Source organism: Momordica charantia (assembly GCF_013281855.1).
Source record: "Momordica charantia cultivar OHB3-1 chromosome 8 unlocalized genomic scaffold, Mcharantia_2.0 BLBB01000008.1, whole genome shotgun sequence".
Classification (NCBI taxonomy): domain Eukaryota; kingdom Viridiplantae; phylum Streptophyta; class Magnoliopsida; order Cucurbitales; family Cucurbitaceae; genus Momordica; species Momordica charantia.
In genome coordinates this window covers 31,973,672-31,993,019 of record NW_028275166.1, presented here as the reverse complement: position 1 = coordinate 31,993,019, position 19,348 = coordinate 31,973,672, and the positions used below count along the sequence as shown (strand labels likewise).

General features: G+C 33.5%; 1 protein-coding gene across 5 annotated transcripts; it reads left to right on the top strand.

The window, feature by feature from the left end:
- The first annotated feature begins 1,055 nt into the window (after positions 1-1,055).
- LOC111018789 (protein ALWAYS EARLY 2) lies at positions 1,056-18,387 on the top strand. Of its 5 annotated transcripts, none has more exons than XM_022295035.2 (20): positions 1,056-1,227; positions 1,342-1,447; positions 2,128-2,226; positions 2,340-2,402; positions 2,922-2,999; positions 4,959-5,127; positions 7,354-7,598; positions 7,776-7,888; positions 7,997-8,103; positions 8,763-8,840; positions 9,511-9,764; positions 9,903-9,962; positions 12,504-12,537; positions 12,672-12,835; positions 12,956-13,134; positions 13,213-13,495; positions 14,895-15,068; positions 15,762-15,968; positions 17,126-17,407; positions 18,022-18,387. In XM_022295035.2, the coding sequence occupies exons 2-20, from the start codon at positions 1,352-1,354 to the stop codon at positions 18,184-18,186; spliced, it is 2,850 nt and encodes a 949-aa protein (XP_022150727.1). In that variant the 5' UTR covers positions 1,056-1,227; positions 1,342-1,351; the 3' UTR covers positions 18,187-18,387. The 5 variants fall into 5 exon arrangements, with proteins under 5 accessions (XP_022150727.1, XP_022150726.1, XP_022150724.1 ...); XM_022295034.2 differs by having other exon boundaries at positions 7,776-8,103; positions 17,126-17,214; positions 17,308-17,407; XM_022295032.2 differs by having other exon boundaries at positions 7,776-8,103.
- Positions 18,388-19,348: the final 961 nt, after the last annotated feature.

Genomic DNA, 19,348 nt, shown 5'->3' with positions numbered 1-19,348 from the left:
ACTTCCACCACACTCTTCGACGCCAAATTGAAACTGTAATTGCATTGTGCACCAGTGGTAATGTTGAAATTACAAATGTGCCCACTAATTTCTGCAAATCTCAATTAGCCACTATATTTTCTTCAAATTTACTTATTTCCCCATGCTGCAATCCCGTATTTGCGTTACCACGCTTTTTTTTTATTCGATTTTTTATTTTGACTTTGCTTTCACGATAAACTAATTTAAATAATAATAATAATAACTACTTTTTGCCATCTAATAAGCAACATTTTGTATTATAGGTCTGTTTTGTGACACTTTGTATTTTTGGTAATTATTTTATTTTATTGTTGCTTCTAATTTTTTATAGATAGTTAAACTGATGATTCAAACTTCCAACAATTTAGATGATATATATTTTAATAAATTTTAGTTATGTTCCTCTACTTTTTGTCATTAGTTGGTAAACAATAATATAAATGTAGATTATTTAGAATGAGTAAAATCGTATGTTGTAACATTTGTTTATAAGAAATTTTAATCTTAGAAATGGTAAAATAAATATAAAATTATATTAATTTAAAGGATCAAATCAACTAATAAATACATTTATTAATTAAGATAATAACGTATTAATTTAATAAAAATAAACACTCGTAAATTCAATACATAAAGTATCTATTTATGTTTGAGTTTGATCCTTCACCTTGCGGTCAATTGTGCTCAACATAAAGATGAGTTATTACTAGTAGGATTTAAGCAATTTCCTTTGAACTCAATGTATTAAAATATCAAATCTTTGAAAATACAACAACAATCATCAATAACCAATAGTGTAATTTATAACCAACATCAGCATTGATCACGCACTATTGAGGTTCAAATGTCCCTCCTCTAATTTATTATACTAGAAAAAACAGTGTAATTTACATTTTTCAAAATACCATACATATTTTTTCTTGTATTTTTCAAGTTTTATTTTATTTTATTTGCTGACGTAATAATTAATAAACCTTCGTTATTATGATTATTTCTGTTTCGTGCCTGCATTTACGATTTACGATTACATTTCATGCATTTATTATTTGATCTTTCAAAAGAGCAATTCAAAATTCGGCGGTCTTCTCTCAGCCACATTTGAAAAAACCGCCGAACCTTCACCATCTTCTGGAAGAAAATTACCAATGCTCCATTTTCGCGCAGTTAAAGATGGTGGTTTTGAGTGTTAGCCGACGAATAGGCGAGGTAATTCCACCATGTTCAGTCTTTAATTTTCTTGGTTTATCGTTTTTTTTTTCTCTTTCTTTTATGGAAGATGCATTGCGAATCTTGTTCACCAATTGCTTTAGTGGGTTACAGATAAAATTCAATGGCGCCTAAAAAAAAATCTAGAAGCCTGAACGGGAGACCACTTCATACAAATGTCCCCTCGGCTCAGAAAAATTATAGGAGCTGCAAGAATCAAGTAATGTTGTCCTGTCTCATTTATGTTCTGGAATTTATAGTATTGGGTTGTGAGCTTTTGTTGCTTTCTAACTGGATCTTAGTTGTTATTTTAGCTGTGAATGTGATTTTATATTATTTCTCTCCATAAGATTAAGTTTGGAGACAGAATGCCGCGAAGAATAGAACATCCTTCGAGTATTTGTTAGTAATTTACTATTTTTTTTTCTGGGATAATAAACAGTGTAGATGTCAATCTATCGACATTACATCACTATAGGTTGACTAGTGATCGATAAGATCCAATAGAAAAATAAAGGGCTTAAAGGAAGTATTCTAAACCATGGTGGCCATCTACTTATGATTCTCCGTGATTAGAGTTTTCTTAGCAACCAAATGTATTGGGATTGGACAATTGTGCCGAGGTATGGGCAAGCTCACCAGACACTCATAGATATCAAAAGAGAGAAAAGAAAAACACACACACACATATATATACATATATAGACATCACATCATGCTTCATGAAAAAAGCAGGTTCCTTCTTTCCCTTTTGTGCGTGTGAGTGTGTTTGTGTGAATTTTTCATTCAAAGTCATCCAACACAGTGTCCTTTGTCCTCTGGTTATCTCCATTTCAAAGATGATCAATCTCATATCTGTGAATCTGATTGTTGTGTTGTCTTTTGTTAATCTTCTGACAGAAGAAGAAATTGTCTGATAAGTTAGGACCTAAATGGAGCAAGGAGGAAATCAAGTGTTTCTATGAAGGCTATAGGAAATTCGGCCAAGACTGGGAGAAGGCATGCCTCTTCAGCATTTAAACTAGTCGCCTCAGTATTTTGTATTTTGTCATCAACAGATCTCAAAAATCAAATGTTCCTTTTTGTATTATTTTATTATTTACCTTCTTCAGGTGGCTTCTTCTATATATGATAGATCAATAGAGATGGTAGAAGCTCTTTACAATACGAACAAGGTTTGTTTAGTACACATATGCTGGCAAATTTACACAGATTCTTTACTTGTTTAGTCCAACAAGTGTTGATATGTTAGATTGTCCAATACATGTCAAACATGGGCGTATTACCCAAACCAAAATGTACTTCATAGGTTGTGAGGGTTTGTTTTGGCTTGACGAATTCTGGAGGTGTTTATTTAGTGGTGCTAGGGGTGGCTTGGTCTATCTCACATCTTTCCTTTTGTACTTTGTTCTCTAAGGCCATAATCCTGGGGTCATTTGTTTTTGGGATTTGATCACGAATAAATTTTATTGGAGACTTGCAATTGCAAATGTGTTTATCTTCAAGTGGCTTTTTCTTCATTCTAATATGATGGATAAAAGAGTTGGGGTTTTGATACATCTCATTCTTTTACTTTTCTTCATTCTAATATAGATGATGGAGTTTTCTTTGAGTCATTGATAAGCTATGGAATATGTTTTTCTTTGGTCCTTAATTTGAGCTGCTTTTGATTTTGTTATGCCTTTGCTTTCCAGGCATATCTCTCCTTGCCAGAGGGAACAGCTTCTGTTGTTGGTCTTACAGCGTTGATGACAGATTACTATCATGTTATGGTGAGATTGTATTATGTTTTCATCTTCAGGAGCATAAATTGTTACTTGAACTAGTCCAGTTGGCTTGGACTTGTGGTCTCTTGGTCATACTGACTTAGAGGTCTCAAGTTCGAACCTTCTGGTGAGCTTAATACCAAAAACCCTTGATTTCTCCTGGGTCCGGATGTCCCTGTGTATAGGGGAGCGAGACTCTGACTTCCAGTAATAAAAAAAAAAGTTTGTTACTTGAACTCTTAATTGGGCTTTGTTTGTGTCCTTTCAAATCTTTGGTTTGTCAGGTTTGTGCCTGATTCTGTTAAATAATTCAAGCTACCAAAGCAATTTATTTTCGTGTATAACTTACTGAGCAAAGTTAAGTGAAGGATGTGACATAGGGCACTGAGCACCTAGAGTTTGCATGATAATCGATACCCATGTGCTGTGCTATGTAGAAATATGATTTCAGGATTGGGACACTAAACTTATATTTGTAAATTTAATTAACATTGGATAATCTAGTTGTAGCTGTTGAATAACTAGTTAAGATTTTCATGTAATATTTTTAGGATGAGAAATAATATTGATTGGGAAGAAAACCAAAAACTAAGGAAGATCGTAGAAAGATTCTCAAGTTGATATTAATTAAGTAAATGAAGAATGTAACTATTTTTTTCATTCTTCATAGTGAATTGTGACTTTAATTGATGAAAGAATACGGGATACTAAGAATCCCCCCATCCCAACCAATTTATTTGATTGTTAATCTAAGCATAACTCAACTAGTTGTTACATTAGTAAATTTCCTTAAAAGTCGTTCAAATGTCTAACCCTTATTTGATGAACTGTAAATATTTCAATAAAAAAAAGAAGGTATACAAAAACCGGGGATAAGGAATCAACCTGCAAAAAGAGATTCCAATTGGCATAAATTAAAAAAAAAAAAAGAGAGCGCTTTTTTTTTTAAACGAGATATGAACTTTTCATTGATCGATGAAAAGGAACAAAAATTATTCAAGGATACAAACTCTCGAAGGAGCGAGAAGAAAAAAAAAAGATAGAAACATAAACCATAAAGGACAAATAAAAGCCTCCCAATGTATACAAATCATGCTAGGAGAGAAGTTAGCAAATAAATCAAGGAGTTGGGAAGCCTTAAACTTGGCAATGTGGAAACAATCTAGGGAAGACCTCCTTTTTTCTTTGAACACCCTTTGGTTCCTTTCGAACCAAATTTCGTAAAGTAATGCCTTTATACCATTAATCCGAAGTATGTTAGCTTGAGCCGGAAGCTTTGTGCCAAACAGTAGCTATAGAAGACTCATAGAAACATTCAAATCCCGAGCCCAAGAAATGTTGAAGAGTTGAAAGAATAAGCTCCAGCAGACCGATGCATAAGGACAAAGAGAAAATAAATGGTTCTGATCTTCTCCATTTGCAGCACACAACACACATGTGTCATAGAGCACTACCATTTATCATAGAGCACTACAATGAGGAAAAAAAGTATTAAGCTTTCTTAGTATAGGAGACCAGAGAAAAGAATTTACTGTATCGGACGACATGGGTTTCCAGAACATAGTGTCAGTGTATGTCTAAAATATTTACGAAGACGTGCATTTACTACTAACAGGTTCTTCCGACGGAAATGAGATTGCTCCTTGTATCATCTGAATAGCCCATATATGGTCCCTTGTCTTTTTCTTTATTTATTTTTTGAATCTGTAGTCAATTTATTTTCCAGACGTAGCTAATCTTGGAATTAGCACATATGTCTTAAACTTAGAAACTCTTTTATCTTTTCACGGAAGGATAAGTGATGGAAACTGTATTCCCTCTCTGTGGTCCGCTTCCAAATGGATAACCTATCAGATGATCTTTGTTTACGAACTCCAATGTAACAACACTTTGTTCAATTCCTTTTTTTTTTTTTCCAATTCCTTTGCTTTGAAATTTTAATATTGTCAATTGATAAATTGACAGGGAGGTAGTGATAGTGAACGTGAGAATTATGATGCTTCAGGTTTTCAAAAACTTCCAAAGACCAATCAAGGGAAAGTTAAAATGAGTGTCTCAAATGAAGACCATTTGACTACTCATTCAGTTACAGCAAGTGGTGGATGCTTGTCTTCGCTTAGGAGTTTATATTATGGTAAGATGATTCTAAAATGCTATTGTGCATGAGGGGCTGTTTTCAATGTTTTCTTCTATGCTTTTGTTGGTAAATAATATATTTAATGGGTTGGCATCTCATGGAGGCAAGAAAAACTTTTTGTCAGACTTCTTCAGTAGCTCTGAAATCATCCTAAAAAGGCCTTTTGTTGCAATTTTTCCAAATAGCCTGCGAGGTAGCACAAACAGCATTGCGCCAGAAGAGCCTTTATTTTACACTTGTATTGATGACCTTGTAGGAGAAAATTGAGGAATCCATTAATGGAGCCAGGCCCTCCACAAAAATCAGAAAGGCCAAACAGCTGCCATCAAAGAAAGGCGGAGAAAGTGTAGTGGGGGAAAAAAATAAAAAATAAAACAGAAAGATTTCATTGATAAAATGAAAAATTATACTTAAAGTTACACAAACTCCCAAGAAGGAAAATATTCAGACCAACCTATAACCCAAACTTACAAGAAAAAAAAAAACCGAACCCAAAGAACAATAGCTTAATACAAACCAATGAACCCAACAAACTACAATCAAGAACATCCACCGAGTCTAGAAACCATCATGCAGAACTGCACAGCCAAACACTTGACAATAAAAAAAGAAGCTTGGCAAAAGCTAATCAACAATCTATATTCCAAAAAATGATATTGATTTTTTATGCCAACAGCAACATACTTTTTCCAACATTAGGAATGGTTTAGTCATCTACGAACTGTGATCACATTAGCACATCCAAAGCATCACAGACAGCACCTTGCCTGACTTTGTCCGCTGTATTAAGCCCATTCTGAGAAGAGGACCACAAAAGAACTTTATGTTCTTCGGGTTACTTATCTTTCTAAAGGCTCTTTTTCTTTTTGGTTTTCTCTGCCATGTACTTTTTCGTTTTTCTTTTGGTCTCCCACCCTGTTTCCTCAAATCTTCCTATTAGTGCTGCAGGGACCTTTGAAGTTTAGTAACGTTGCTAAGCCCAGAAGTTCCATTCAGTCGATCTAGATACTTTTAATGCCTTTTACAACGGATTCCTTCTTGGATGAAGAATCTCCAAACTGACTCCAACATACTGCATGCATATTCCGTCTCCATGTATTTGTTATTTTGTCATTTTTATTGAACAGAGAACTATTTCCAGATTAGACTTTGAAATAAGCTTGATTTACTTGAATAACTATATTCTACTGTAATGGAAGCTGTTGAGAATCCATATATATGAAATAAATTTACCCAACCCATCAATTTAAGCTTTTGGGTTGAGTGGTGGTTTATTCATCCTTAACATAAGCATTTAACTAGCATTACATATCAAAAAAATAAAGTACATTGTGAGCAAGATACAATGTAAAAGAATGCTGCCTGATGTTGACATGCCATGTGATCTTGATTTCTAATCTGTATTCTGTATTCTTGTCAGATTTCAAAGGCTCAATACATAAAAGGAAATATGGATAAAATAAGAATTAATATTTACAACTAATTTTCATAAATAATAAACCAACACATTGTATTTTGTGTTTCATTCACTTTTGACTCATCACATGCAGTTTAGTTGATGCCCTTTCATGGTTTTTGGGAAACTGTCCAGGTGCGGGAGTTGAGATTATAGTTTAAGGACAGTTTATAGTCATGAGGAAGAAAACTTACTAGTGAACTGTCATCAGTGATCAGTTGGGATTTGGAGTTGTTGCTAAAGCAAGCTACCACTCTGTTGGCAGTGTATCTGATGTACACAAACACAATGGTTTCTTGAAGAGAATGAAAGATATCTTTTATTAAGAGATCAGCCTCTATTTATAGAGTTTGGCTAACAACTCACAAAACAGTAAAAACTAGTTACTGTGTAGTAACTAACAACTAAATAAAGAACAAAGCTTGAAAGCTACATCTTAAAGGAAAACCTTGAAATAACAACTAAAACACTACATCAGTATCTTCCATATAGTGCTTTTGAAATTCTTTCTGGAAACATATATTCGTGTATTTATTTCAAATGCTTTCCTTGGGTATTCTTTTTTATTTATTTTAATTATGAACATGTAGAAAATAGCACGAAATTAGTTTGAATATTCACCATTTCTGTACATGTTGTTGATAGATTTAATGATGCTCTTTCTTGTCAATGAAAATGTTTTCACACTGCTCCTATTACAAGATTAACATGACCTAATTTTTCCTAAACCCTGGCCTGTGACAATTTTTGTTATTAACTTCATGTAGGTGATCAACCTCGTGTTGTGGGGAAAAGGACACCTCGATTTCCTATTTCATGTTCAAATACAAGAGATGAATGGGAAAGTCGTGCTTCTGAAAGTAAAAGTTGGCAGAAATCAGAAGTTGATGTTAATAGTGACGAAGTTGAACATGTTGCCGCCTTAGCTTTGACTGAAGCCTCACAAAGAAGAGGCTCTCCCTCAACATCTGTGCCTTGCAAGATAAAAGAGAACATGAAATCCTCATATGAGGTCAGGGAAATATTTATTGAAGTTACTTTCAGTAATATTGTTGTTTGATAGTAATATTATGCCTGATATCTTAATTGTTTATTCAATTAGTACCCACCCTCTCCTTTCTTGCTTTTTGAAGATAGTTGGAAACAGTTCAAGCTTCATGATGTTAACTTAGATTAGGACTGGTTTCAGGTCAGTGGAGGACATAAAGGGAGACCATATGAAGAATATGGTTGCGATCCTAACTCCTTAGTAGATAGAGAATGTGTAAAGACAGTTGAAGCTCATCACAAGACGAAGAAATGGTACAGAAAGAAGAAAGTTATAGATGTTAAAAACAGGCGGTCTCATCAAAATGTTGAGTATTTAACAGAAAATAGACTTGAAACATCTAATATGGATGACTTATGCAGCCTCAGCGTTCCAGAGGGAAACGTTGGTACTGAAATTTCAAATGCAGAATATGAGCTATTGTCTCCACTAGTTGAGGGAAAGAAAAGCAGGAAGCTGTTGCATGAAGGTAATTTTGTTGCTCTACTTTCATTCTGTATCTATGCAACGATCTTATACATCTTATGTTGATGAGAAAGAGTCAACCATCAAATTTCTGTGTTGCTAACTTGCTCTAGGTTCATTTCAAGATTGTCATTGGCAAAACAGAATTGCAATATTTTGCTATTTGTGTGGTGAATAGTTTTACTTTTTGATAAGAGTGGTGAATAGCTTAACTGCATTCTTGTACATGCAGACATAACTTCTAGTGTTCACAGAAAATGCAAGCTTGTCAGAATCGTATAATTTCATGTTGCACAAATTTGGAGCTGGTTAAATAGATAATGCTCAACCTTTCGTTTAAAGCTTACAGGATAATCTAGACAATAGGTTATACAAGAGAAAAAATAAAGGCGACTAATTCCTTCACGAGATAAAGCAAGCAACTTACTGCAGTCTTTCAACTATACATTTCCTATAATTTTCTCGTTTTGAAGTTCAGCATTACTTATCCTACTGTATCTAGATAAAGCTGCCCTTTTTGAGTCTTTGTAGGACGAGTTACTAATTTGCTGTTTTTTTGTTTTCTAGTCCCCTTGTTGGTTTGGTCTTTAATTTTATTTGTCTAATTAAAATTTTGTATGTTCATTCGAAAAAGGTTACTAACTTGATGTTTTTTTTTGATAGATGAGAACACTGCTTTAGATGCTTTGCAGACCTTAGTTGATTTGTCTTTAATGATGCCATATACTGCCGCAGAATCAGGTAAGTACATGTTAATTTGTTCTAATTTATCTTAATAGGGGTATGATACGATGGTTTGTTTCATAAAGTTAACATTCTTGGTTGTGCAATAAATGAAATGTCTCTGCTTGTAGCATAGACACGGTGCTTAACATTATTGAATTTGGAAATGAAATCACTTGGCAGCTATGCTTTAATTAGCAATGTTGTATTGCCCTCTAAATCAAACTTAATTTAATTGAATCAACTGTTCTTGTTGGTTTGGTTTAGGTGTCTTCACAATGTTCCAGTTGATGTGCTTTTTATCCGCTTATTGAAATTTTTGTGCTTGAGGGATCATTAAACACGTAATTATGTCAAGTCTCACCTTACTTTTACTTTTTTTTTTCTTTCATTACCTATTGATAATTCCACCAGTAGTAAAAGTGGAATTGTATAGATGAAGCTAATGGCACATAAAATACTCATTAGACAGATGCAATTCTTAGCTAAATTTGTTATTTTCCTTTCTAACTTATGAATGTTGATTTATTGATTCTTAAACTGGCAAAGATTTCATGCTTTATTTCAATATAAGTTTCCTTATTTATTTTATTAATTTATGGTAGCCTTATTTTATATGATTCATCTGTTACCTATTTCCTCTCATATTTAACTTATTATATTTTATCATTGTTGATCTTGGATCAAGAATCATCTGCCCAATTGGTGGAGGAAACTGAATCGTTCAATTTGGAAGACAAATCTTGTATTCCTCAAGCTACATTATCAGCTCGAAGTAGAGATAAAGGAAAGCAAACCATGGTTAATGCAATTTCCGGTATTGGGAATACAAGTTATATGCAATCAAAATCTGGAAGGGGCTTGTCAATCGATGTTGTTTCTAAAAAGAAAAAACGGCTTGAACAACCTGACACAACATGGAAAAGAAAACGCAAGTTATTGGTATCATACCCATCCATAAAACTTGTAATCTTCAACGTGAAAGCTTCTTTCTTTCAAACTCTCCTTTTGAAGGTTTTCTCCATGAGTCTGCGAGTTGTTATCATACCCATCCAATTCATGTTTATTGTTCATTTGCAGATACCTGATGATACAAAAGTTCACGTGGATGTCCATTTATGTGAAAATTTGAAGACTGAAGTAAGTGAACCTTTTTATTGAAATTCTCACAGCTTCTCACCATACAAAATTATAAGGTGAAATTCAGAAGAAAGGATGCTGTTGTTTGCATTTTGCAGAATCTTAATTCATAATTGCTACACTTCATAATATTCTCTTTGTTGTAATTTTATTATTCTAAATGAAGGCTGATCTAAAAAAAAGATAAAAAGATAAAAGAAAAATAACCGCTTTCTGTTGATAGAAGAATGTTTCTTAAAATGAGCATAAAACATGTTAATTTTAGAAAGTTCTGGTTATGTTTCTATTATAGGATTAATTTTTAAGTTTAAAATCAAGGAGGCAAGTAGTAGGATTTCTCTTTTTAATGAATTGTAGTGGAAATTATGTACATAATGACATTTGTTCACCCTTAATTTCCCGTCAGTTGTTCTCATGTCTTTCAAATGAAATTAAGTGTAAAGTGTCTTCACATTTAAATGTGTGGTCTATTAACTTCTCTGCACTGCATGTGTGGTGTCTGGTCATCAGTATGGTTAGTAAAGTTGCATACTGCACTAATAAATTATTTTCCTATGACAAATGCCATTTTTTAATGTTCACAATGGAAGTGTTGGACTCAGTTTGGTAGTGAATTTCATATATTCTGGGAAGGTTAGTTTGATGGCATGCTTTTGCTTTTTCTGATTGAGGCACTGTATTCTAATATTAAATCATTGTCAACAATGCCTTCGTATTTTTTTTTTTTTTTTTGCTTTGTTATTAAAATTATTTTTTTGATGAAACAAAACAACCTTTCATTGACTACACTTTAGCTACAAGGAATTTAGAGAAACTTTCTCTGATTGGTAACAATCAAAGAAGAAATGCAGTAACATAAAAGTGGAGAATGAAAGAGTACACCCCAATGATCCCAAAGTTTAATTTCTTCTAGATATCCTTCCAATTCTTAACCTAAAAAATTATTTTCTTCGTCTAAAATAAATCTTCTAATGAAGAAGCCCTATGGCACCTTCCATTTTTGGAATGATAGATGGGTAGGAGACAGTACCCTCCGTGATTCCTTCCAAAACATTTTCAGCATCTCTTTGAAACAAGATGCTTCTGTGGCCAACTGCCGGAATGATGAAATGAAAGATCGGGATCTTAGCTTGCGCAGAGGTCTCTTTGGCTGGGAAGTAGATGGCTGGTTGGATCTTATACAAACATTGGATGCTGTGTGCTTGGGCGAAGCTGGTCTCTGGGAAAGGATGGGGTCTTTTCCACCAAGTCTGCCTACTTGAATTTGACAGATTGCACTCCTCATTTGAAGTCCCCCCTTATTACTTATATTTGGAAGTTCAAAATACCAAAGAAAGTCAAGGTTTTTCTCTGATCCTTGGCCTTTAGAAGCTTGAGTACTTATGACATTCTCCAAAAGAAATGTAGAACCTGGGTTCTTTCCCCCTCGGTGTGCAGCTTATGCTTAAGTTGCAATGTGACCATGGACCACCTTTTTGTGAATTGCTCCTTTGCAGCTCAGAGCTGGTTTTTTCTCCTGGACCTCTTTGGCATTTAGGTGTGCTTTTCCAAGCAAATTGACGACGGACTCCCTTAGGTCCTCATGGGTTGGTTCTTGCCCAGAAAAGTAGGTGTATTTGGAATTGTGGTGCAAGGGCTCATTTATGGCGCATTTATGACTGAAAAGGAATCGTCGTATTTTTGAAGATAAGGCCTCTACTTTTGAAATTTTTGATAGAAGTGTATAGCACACTACTTCTTGGTGGTGTCTCAACTATGGTAAATTTTTTGTAACTACAATCTTTCCATGTTTTTGAACAACTGGAAAGCTTTTGTATAGGTCTTTTGGATGGGGATCCCTCTCCCCCAGCCCTTAGTTGGTCTTTTTTCTCCCTCTTTTTAATATAAAGTTTCTTATTCAAAAAAAAAAAAAAAGAAGAAGAAGAAGCCCCATGGCATGCACTTCTGCTTTCTTTTAAAAGGAATGTTACAAAGGACTTCTTGGACGGCAAGGAGGATCTGCCATAATTCTTCCAAAATGGTTGGCAAGATGGTTGGAATTCTTTAGAGAGTCTTCAGATAGAAGAGACCAGTTGGAAAAAGTCAACATGATGATTTATTCAATTTATATACTCCGCATTGGTTGGACCATTTAGATTCAAAGACCAAAAGGCAAACTAACTTCCTTTGGGTATTAAGACTTCCAATGATGTGGTTCGGAATTTTTACCTTTTAACTGATGGGAGCTAGGAAGTAATTTTGATAAATGTGTGAGAACGAGAGGGGAAGGCTGAGAAATAAAAAGTGGAGAGACCTTGGACAAGAGAGATAGTAGGTAGCTATCTCCAATGACGTCTTTGTCTATTGCTAGTTTTCTGTTGTCCTCTCTTATGTAGGTTCTAGCCATTACTTCTATGGTTCTACTTATTATTTCTCTATGGGATCCCTGCATTTCGTATGATAACAAATCCTGATTATTAAAAAACTTGAAAAATGGTTTTGGAAGTTACTTTTATTGCACATCTCCTTTTTCTTATTTTTCTTGTGTACGTTATTTTGCAGGCCACATCTGAACATATTGAACCAATAGATAATGGTAAATGAGTTTGTTCTGTCAATTTTGCATTTAAAAATAATGGAAATAATAATTCATTATACCAGTAGTTCTTTGAATAATGATTAGAGAGAAGAAAAGGAATTGATACGCTCAATTAATTCCATTTCCTGTAGAAAATCAAGTCACTTTACCAATTAAGCTGGGGAGTCGAAGTAGACATAAGATGGAACTTAAAAAATTATTGACCCCTCAAAAGACGAAGTCCTGTGATGACAAATTGGAAAAAATGCCCATGAAATATTCCACCTCTACGCAAGACAGAGGATTCTTCCTCAAGGTAAGATCTTCAGTTTCTTCCTTATTTGGACGCAATCCCTTGTGATAGCCATCTTCTCTGTTTCTGCTTTTGAACTCTTGTACAATGTTAACAGTTCCTACCTTTGCTTCCACGACTCAGGATAAACTTTCTAATTGCATGTCATCCACTTTGGTACGTAGATGGTGTGTTTTTGAATGGTTTTATAGTGCAATTGATTATCCTTGGTTTGCAAGAAGGGAATTTATTGAGTATTTGGATCATGTTGGCCTGGAAAACCTCCCAAGGTTAACTCGTGTTGAATGGGGTGTCGTAAGAAGGTATCTTTCTTTAAATTAATGCTTACTTGAGCCTTTAGAATGCTGTGAATGGAGAAAGTCTGAAATGTGTCTCTGCAGCTCCCTCGGTAAACCTCGGCGGTTTTCTGAACGTTTTCTTCATGTGGAAAGAATGAAACTTGAACATTACCGGGAATCTGTCAGACAACATTATTCTGAACTTTGTGCTGGTATTCGCGAAGGACTTCCTACAGATTTGGCAAGACCTTTGTCTGTTGGACAGCGTGTTATAGCTTTGCATCCAAAGACAAGAGAAGTTCACGATGGAAGTGTGTTAACGGTTTATAATGACAAGTGCAGGATTCTGTTTGATGATCAAATGGTCGGAGTCAAACTAGTGATGGTAGGCCTTCTTTCCTCATCATGGATTAAATCGGATTTGATACTGATACTCTTCCTTTGGTTAGAATCTTGTTCAATTAGAATAGATCATCTATTTTGTGCTGATGAAAAGGATCGGAGATCCTTGAAAGCTATATGATATTGATACATATTAATAGGGTTATTACAACACTGCCTACAATTTGTCTGATGGTCGATAATCTTCACATTGGAGGTACTTGCACTAGGTCACAAGTGCACAAACACTTCTTTTGCCACTTGGTGAACGCATAGGTCTTGTAAAATCTATTATCTTGTTAACCAATCTTAACTTTCTTGGCCACGGTATTTATCTGGAGTGATCAATTGACTATTAACCTTTGCAGGTGTGACCCATAGGGAAGAAAATGATAAAGATATTGCAGAAGCAATAGTTGAAATCTTAATGTTGATTTAATAAAGAGAAATTTTAAATTTAAGAGTGAAATCTAAAAAAGGAAGATTATTTCTCATTGATGATTCATAACTCACGTTGAAGCTCACGCTTACCTTGAGGACGAGAATAAATCTTATTTAAGATCCATAATCTTAAACTTGAAAAAATACGAAGGCAAAATTAATTTTAGATGATTAAAATGTAGAGTTTAAAATATAGAAACATGAATGAAAAAGAACTTAAAAAGAAAGAACTCATAAATCTCAATATGACCAAAATACATTTCTGGTGCTGTTAGTAAGCGCGTTTATTTAATTGCAAGTTTAAGCTATCTGGGCTATGTATTAAAGTTAAATTTTAGTAAATATGTTCTGGTGATGAGAATCCTATTATGCTTCTTCAAATTGCGCATTTATTAAAAATCTATTCCATTTCCTTTCTTTAAAATTTAAAAATAGTAGTACATCAAAACTCGTTACTTCAGTGGAATTCTGAAGAGCATATCATTCCTTTCTCCCTGACCTATAAAATGTAGATGATATAAGAGCATATCATCCCTTTCTTTAAAATTTAAAAATATAGATGACCATATCAGTAGCTGCTTTGTGAATGGAATAATTAGATGATATAAGAGGGTGCTCACGACCTTACTCGAACAGGATCTGTTCTATAGGTTATACAACTATGTCCTTGAGTTCTAGAAAGTTTTAGCTCAGAAAACCGATACTCCCATATTTTTGCTTAGGTTACTCTTTCTCACATTTTACCCAGTATATTCCAAGAGGTAGGTTTTTAGCCTTCTTTCTCTTTTGTATCTGTATGTTTTCTTTATTTATATATATATTTCTTTGTCTTAGGAACTAATTTCATTGAAGAAAAATAATGAGTTTCAGTGCTGATATTGCCTAATTTTTTGCTGCTGATCCTGAAGTTGTCTTTCAACTAGTCATTATTTATTTACTGACACAGAAAAAATTCACTTTAGGATTTTGATTGCATGCCTTCCAATCCAATGTATAATTTGCCAGAAGCTCTTAAACGACAGAGCTGTTCCATCAACACACTGTATCTTGAATGCAAAGAGCCACAAGCAAATATGCATCCAAATCTGAGTAGAAAATTGGAGAAGGCATCCAGCCAACACACCACTCATGGATTGGTAACACACTTAGAATTCAGAGTATTTTCTAATTAAAATTACTCTATATGTTTTTTAAAGTTTTGGATAATAAGATTTTATGTTGTCTTCCTAATTTTGATTCTATATTTGGTTACAGATTTGGCAGCCATTAATGACAAATCTCAATTTTTATATTTTGATGGATGGATTAGCATATTGCTTGTGGATTTTGATTTGGATCAATACTTTGATAACTTGATAGAGTTCCCTTTTAATACTTATAAGGAATTCTTAGATCCTTTATCTCTTATTCTCAACCAGGGATTCCTCTTTTCTAACTTTCTATTTTTTGTAGTTAGTTTTGTGTGTATACTGTCGAGGACAAGAGACCAAATGGAGATTAGAATCAATCTATCCTATTAGCTTTTGCGATGATTGGTTACATCTATTTTAATCATTGTCAAAAAATGCAACATATGTATGTCTACTTCTTTGTGTTGTGTGTGTTAGTCTTATTCAAGTATTGTATTGAGCATGCAAACAAATAAAAAAAACCTATAGCAAAAGAACTTTAAAGTGGTCCAGGAAATATGTTAGATATTTTTACTTTGAATCTTCAAAGTCCATTAACCATCTCCATGCACCTCCATAAATATGCATTTTTTTTTGTGTTGAATCTGTTATTTGCTTCAATTTCATACAAACATCTTAACTTATTATATGCATCTGTAGGTTCCTTACACTACCTTTAATCTGAAGCAGCACAATAATTTCTCTGGGTACTCATTGCCTCTGTGGTTGAAGCCTCAAGCCAATACCAGTGCACTTAGAAGCATCCCTTGTTCTTTAAATGTTTCTCAAGAATCAGGATGTAGGGTGGCCGATATTGTCAATGGCTCAAGGGAAAAGGCACAATTGATGGTAAATGTTGCTGTTGAGGTATCTCTCTCTCTATCACACATTTTGAAACTGTGGATTCTACTTGATTACTTCTTATTGTATAACTTGGGCTCACTCCTTAGAAGATTATATATGAATTTTTATTCAATTTTATTCAATTGATAGTACATTTCCTGGAAAGATAAATTATTGGACTAATGTAGAGAAGAAAGATAATTACTTTGTGAACTTTCTCAAAATAATAAAATTAATGGGAAATGATGATGTATCAGTTCCACAAATGTGCTCCTTAACATGGTTGGGAACTTAACTTGAGCAAAGAAGTTAATAATGGAGAAGCACAAGGATAATAATATTTGATCACACTGCACTTTCAACTTTCCAGCCATCTTTTTATTCAAACCTTATTTCAAATGCTTTACTTTCCTAATAACTTCATGGAAGTATGCAGTGTGAGTGTGATGCATCGGGCTAAGATTTGAAGCGGTTATGAATTTCACTTTTTCCATGACTTTGTGATGGACATTTTTTTGGGATGATCTTGATGGCTTTTTTTCCGAGATGCTATTTGAAATAATATAAATATTGAGATCATCGTTGAGATGTGCACAACAATAAAAGAATTTGAATATGAATGTGGGCTTTCATTGACTGAGTTATTTACTGCAAATATCTGTCCTTCAATTTGTAAATGATCTAAAACTATTATGTAGTAGAGCGTAGGGCTCTGTTCTGCTCACTGGCACAAATGAATGCCATAATATCTCAGGTTGCAAACCATCATGGTGTGACTTAGTGGTCAATAAGGGCCAATGTAAATAGCAAAGGGCTTAGATGGAATGGGTTCAAACTATGGTGGCCACCTACTTAGGATTTAATATCCTATGAGTTACCTAGGCAACTAAATAATAGTAGGGTCAGGCGGTTGTTTCGTGAGATTGGTCTAGGTGCACACAAGCTGGCCCGGACACTCACAGATATCAAGAAAAAAAAACTCAAGTTGTGTGTTTGATGTTTTGCTTCCCTTATATCATCATCTTCTTTGCCACTTCAATGAACAAGTTGATCATTGATCAATTCCTTGGATTCTAGGCATTAAATTTTCTTTACTCTTTTCTTAGTGATGAAGGATTAGGATAGATGGTGCACACCATCAGTAGCCGTAAAAGCGATTTCCTCATACCATATATTTTCAGGTCCTATCAAGCACAAAGGAAGGTGATGATCCATTGACAATGGTTTGGGGGGCTTTGCATTCTTTTGATAATCAAATATCATCATCTGGGTATCAGAAACTTTCAATCAAGTCTCAAGATCTTATGAATGATAACTTAGGTCACTTTAATCAGTTTTGCTCATCAGAACACCTTTCTGCCAGTGATTCATCTATTCCAAGTTTGAGACATCCTGACCAAGGTTATGCTGGAGTTCCTTCAGATCTAATCACTTCGTGTGTGGCTGCCTTATTCATGATACAGGTAATTGTTAGTTTTTAATAAGGCTTTGATTTACGAGGTTATGAATAATGCATTTCTTACTTAATGATTTGAGGTACAAAAGTGTTCTCCCTTCTCCGTACTACGAAAATAACAATATGAGTTATTCGTGTTTTGCCCAGAACTGATAATTACAAAAGAAAATCTTATAAACATATCCTTACGTAGACGTATTAAATCTAATAAGCTCCCAAACATACTCTCTGGATCGAATATCTAATCTTACTGCTATTACTTGTAAGCTTGAGAAGCATCTAATCTTACTGCTATTACTTATAAGTTTTTAGATATACCGCAATGAGAGAAAATTCTGAAATATCCCTTATAGGTATCTTGAAAGTCTCCTGTTACTTTTTAGTCATAATTCCCTCAAAAACAGCCCTAAGAGCATTTGCTGAGAGGATTTTAGCCTTCCTTCTAAAAGTTAAACCCCATGTTGGATTATTTTACTTGGTATGATGGTTGAATTTTAAAGCTGAAGTTCAATACTATAAATGGCTCACTTTACATTCACTTTGAAGAATTCATATAACCCTTTCTAGATCATCATCAACGTATCAAAGTTAGTTATTTCAATGATATGTGGTAACTTGCAGGCGTGTATCGAGTGCCCGTATCCACCGGGCGACGTGGCTCAGATATTGGGTTCGGCAGTAAAAAGTTTACACCCAAGATGTTCTCAGAACCTGCATTTTTATAAAGAGATTGAAACTTGCATTGGAAGAATCAAAACTCAGTTGTTAGCCATTGTTCCAACTTGAATTCAATATGATCCTCACTGTTTCATATGTACAGTAAGTAGTGTGTAATCCTTAATAACTCCAATATTTTGATCTTGCAGCTTCAGCTTTATGTTACAAATCTACCTCTTGCCAGTTGTTTTTGTTTCTAACTTTTTTTTTTCTTTTTTGGTACAAGTTGCTAACTATTATAATGATTTTAAGGCCTGCTTGGTTTTATTAGAGAGGGATTCATTTCTTCAAAGATTCTTTTGGGGTAAGGTCACCCTTTAAAATATTGTAAAAATAAATTCTTTTGTTGCCACATTAAAATCAATTTTTTAAAATGATATATTATTTGGTTTATAGAAAATTAATTCTAGAGACTATTTTAGAGCTCCTACCTAATCTAAAAAAATCTGAGTATACGACTAATGGTTAAAGCATATATTTTTGACAAAAATGTCGAGGTTCAAATATACACTTCTACCTATTGAACTCAGAAAGAAAAAAGAAAATGTTAGATGGAGCAAAAAAAAATGTTTAGATTTTGAAAGGCAAATTACTCTTTAAAATTTAGTGATTAAGATATTTATCTCAAAATATAAAATGATAGGACAATTTTTATTTTATTTTATTTTAGAAAATATTTTTTAATTAAATTAGTTTGTAATTTAACATTTTAGAGAAAAAAACATTAAAAAAATCTTATTCATTTAAAAATGTGTATAATAAGAAATTAAAAATAATCACCAAATATGCTACTAATTTTCTTTCCAAAAAGCGAAAGGAGTGATATAGAAAATAATTAAACAATAAATAAAATAAAATTTTGATTCAAATAGTACTTTAGGCACACAAAATCCTTTTTAAAAATTTTTTATTCATTTTTAGAATTTCAATTTTTATTTATTTTAATTTTTATACTTTCAAAACATTCTTTTGGATCTCTATACTTTTAAAAATTTTCATAAGTGAAAATTTTATGTTAAAATTTGTAAGTAGAAATTAAATTGGCCATTTTTTTAAATATATATAAAAGTAATGCAATAAAAAAAAGGTTAAAAATAATCAAAATTTTAAACTAAAAAAGATAAAAACAAATTATAAATATACTGTGTAAATCATTTTGAATAAAATGAAATTATGAAAGTAAAGTCGACATGTCGACAAACTATCTCAAATTCTCAGTCCATCAACTACA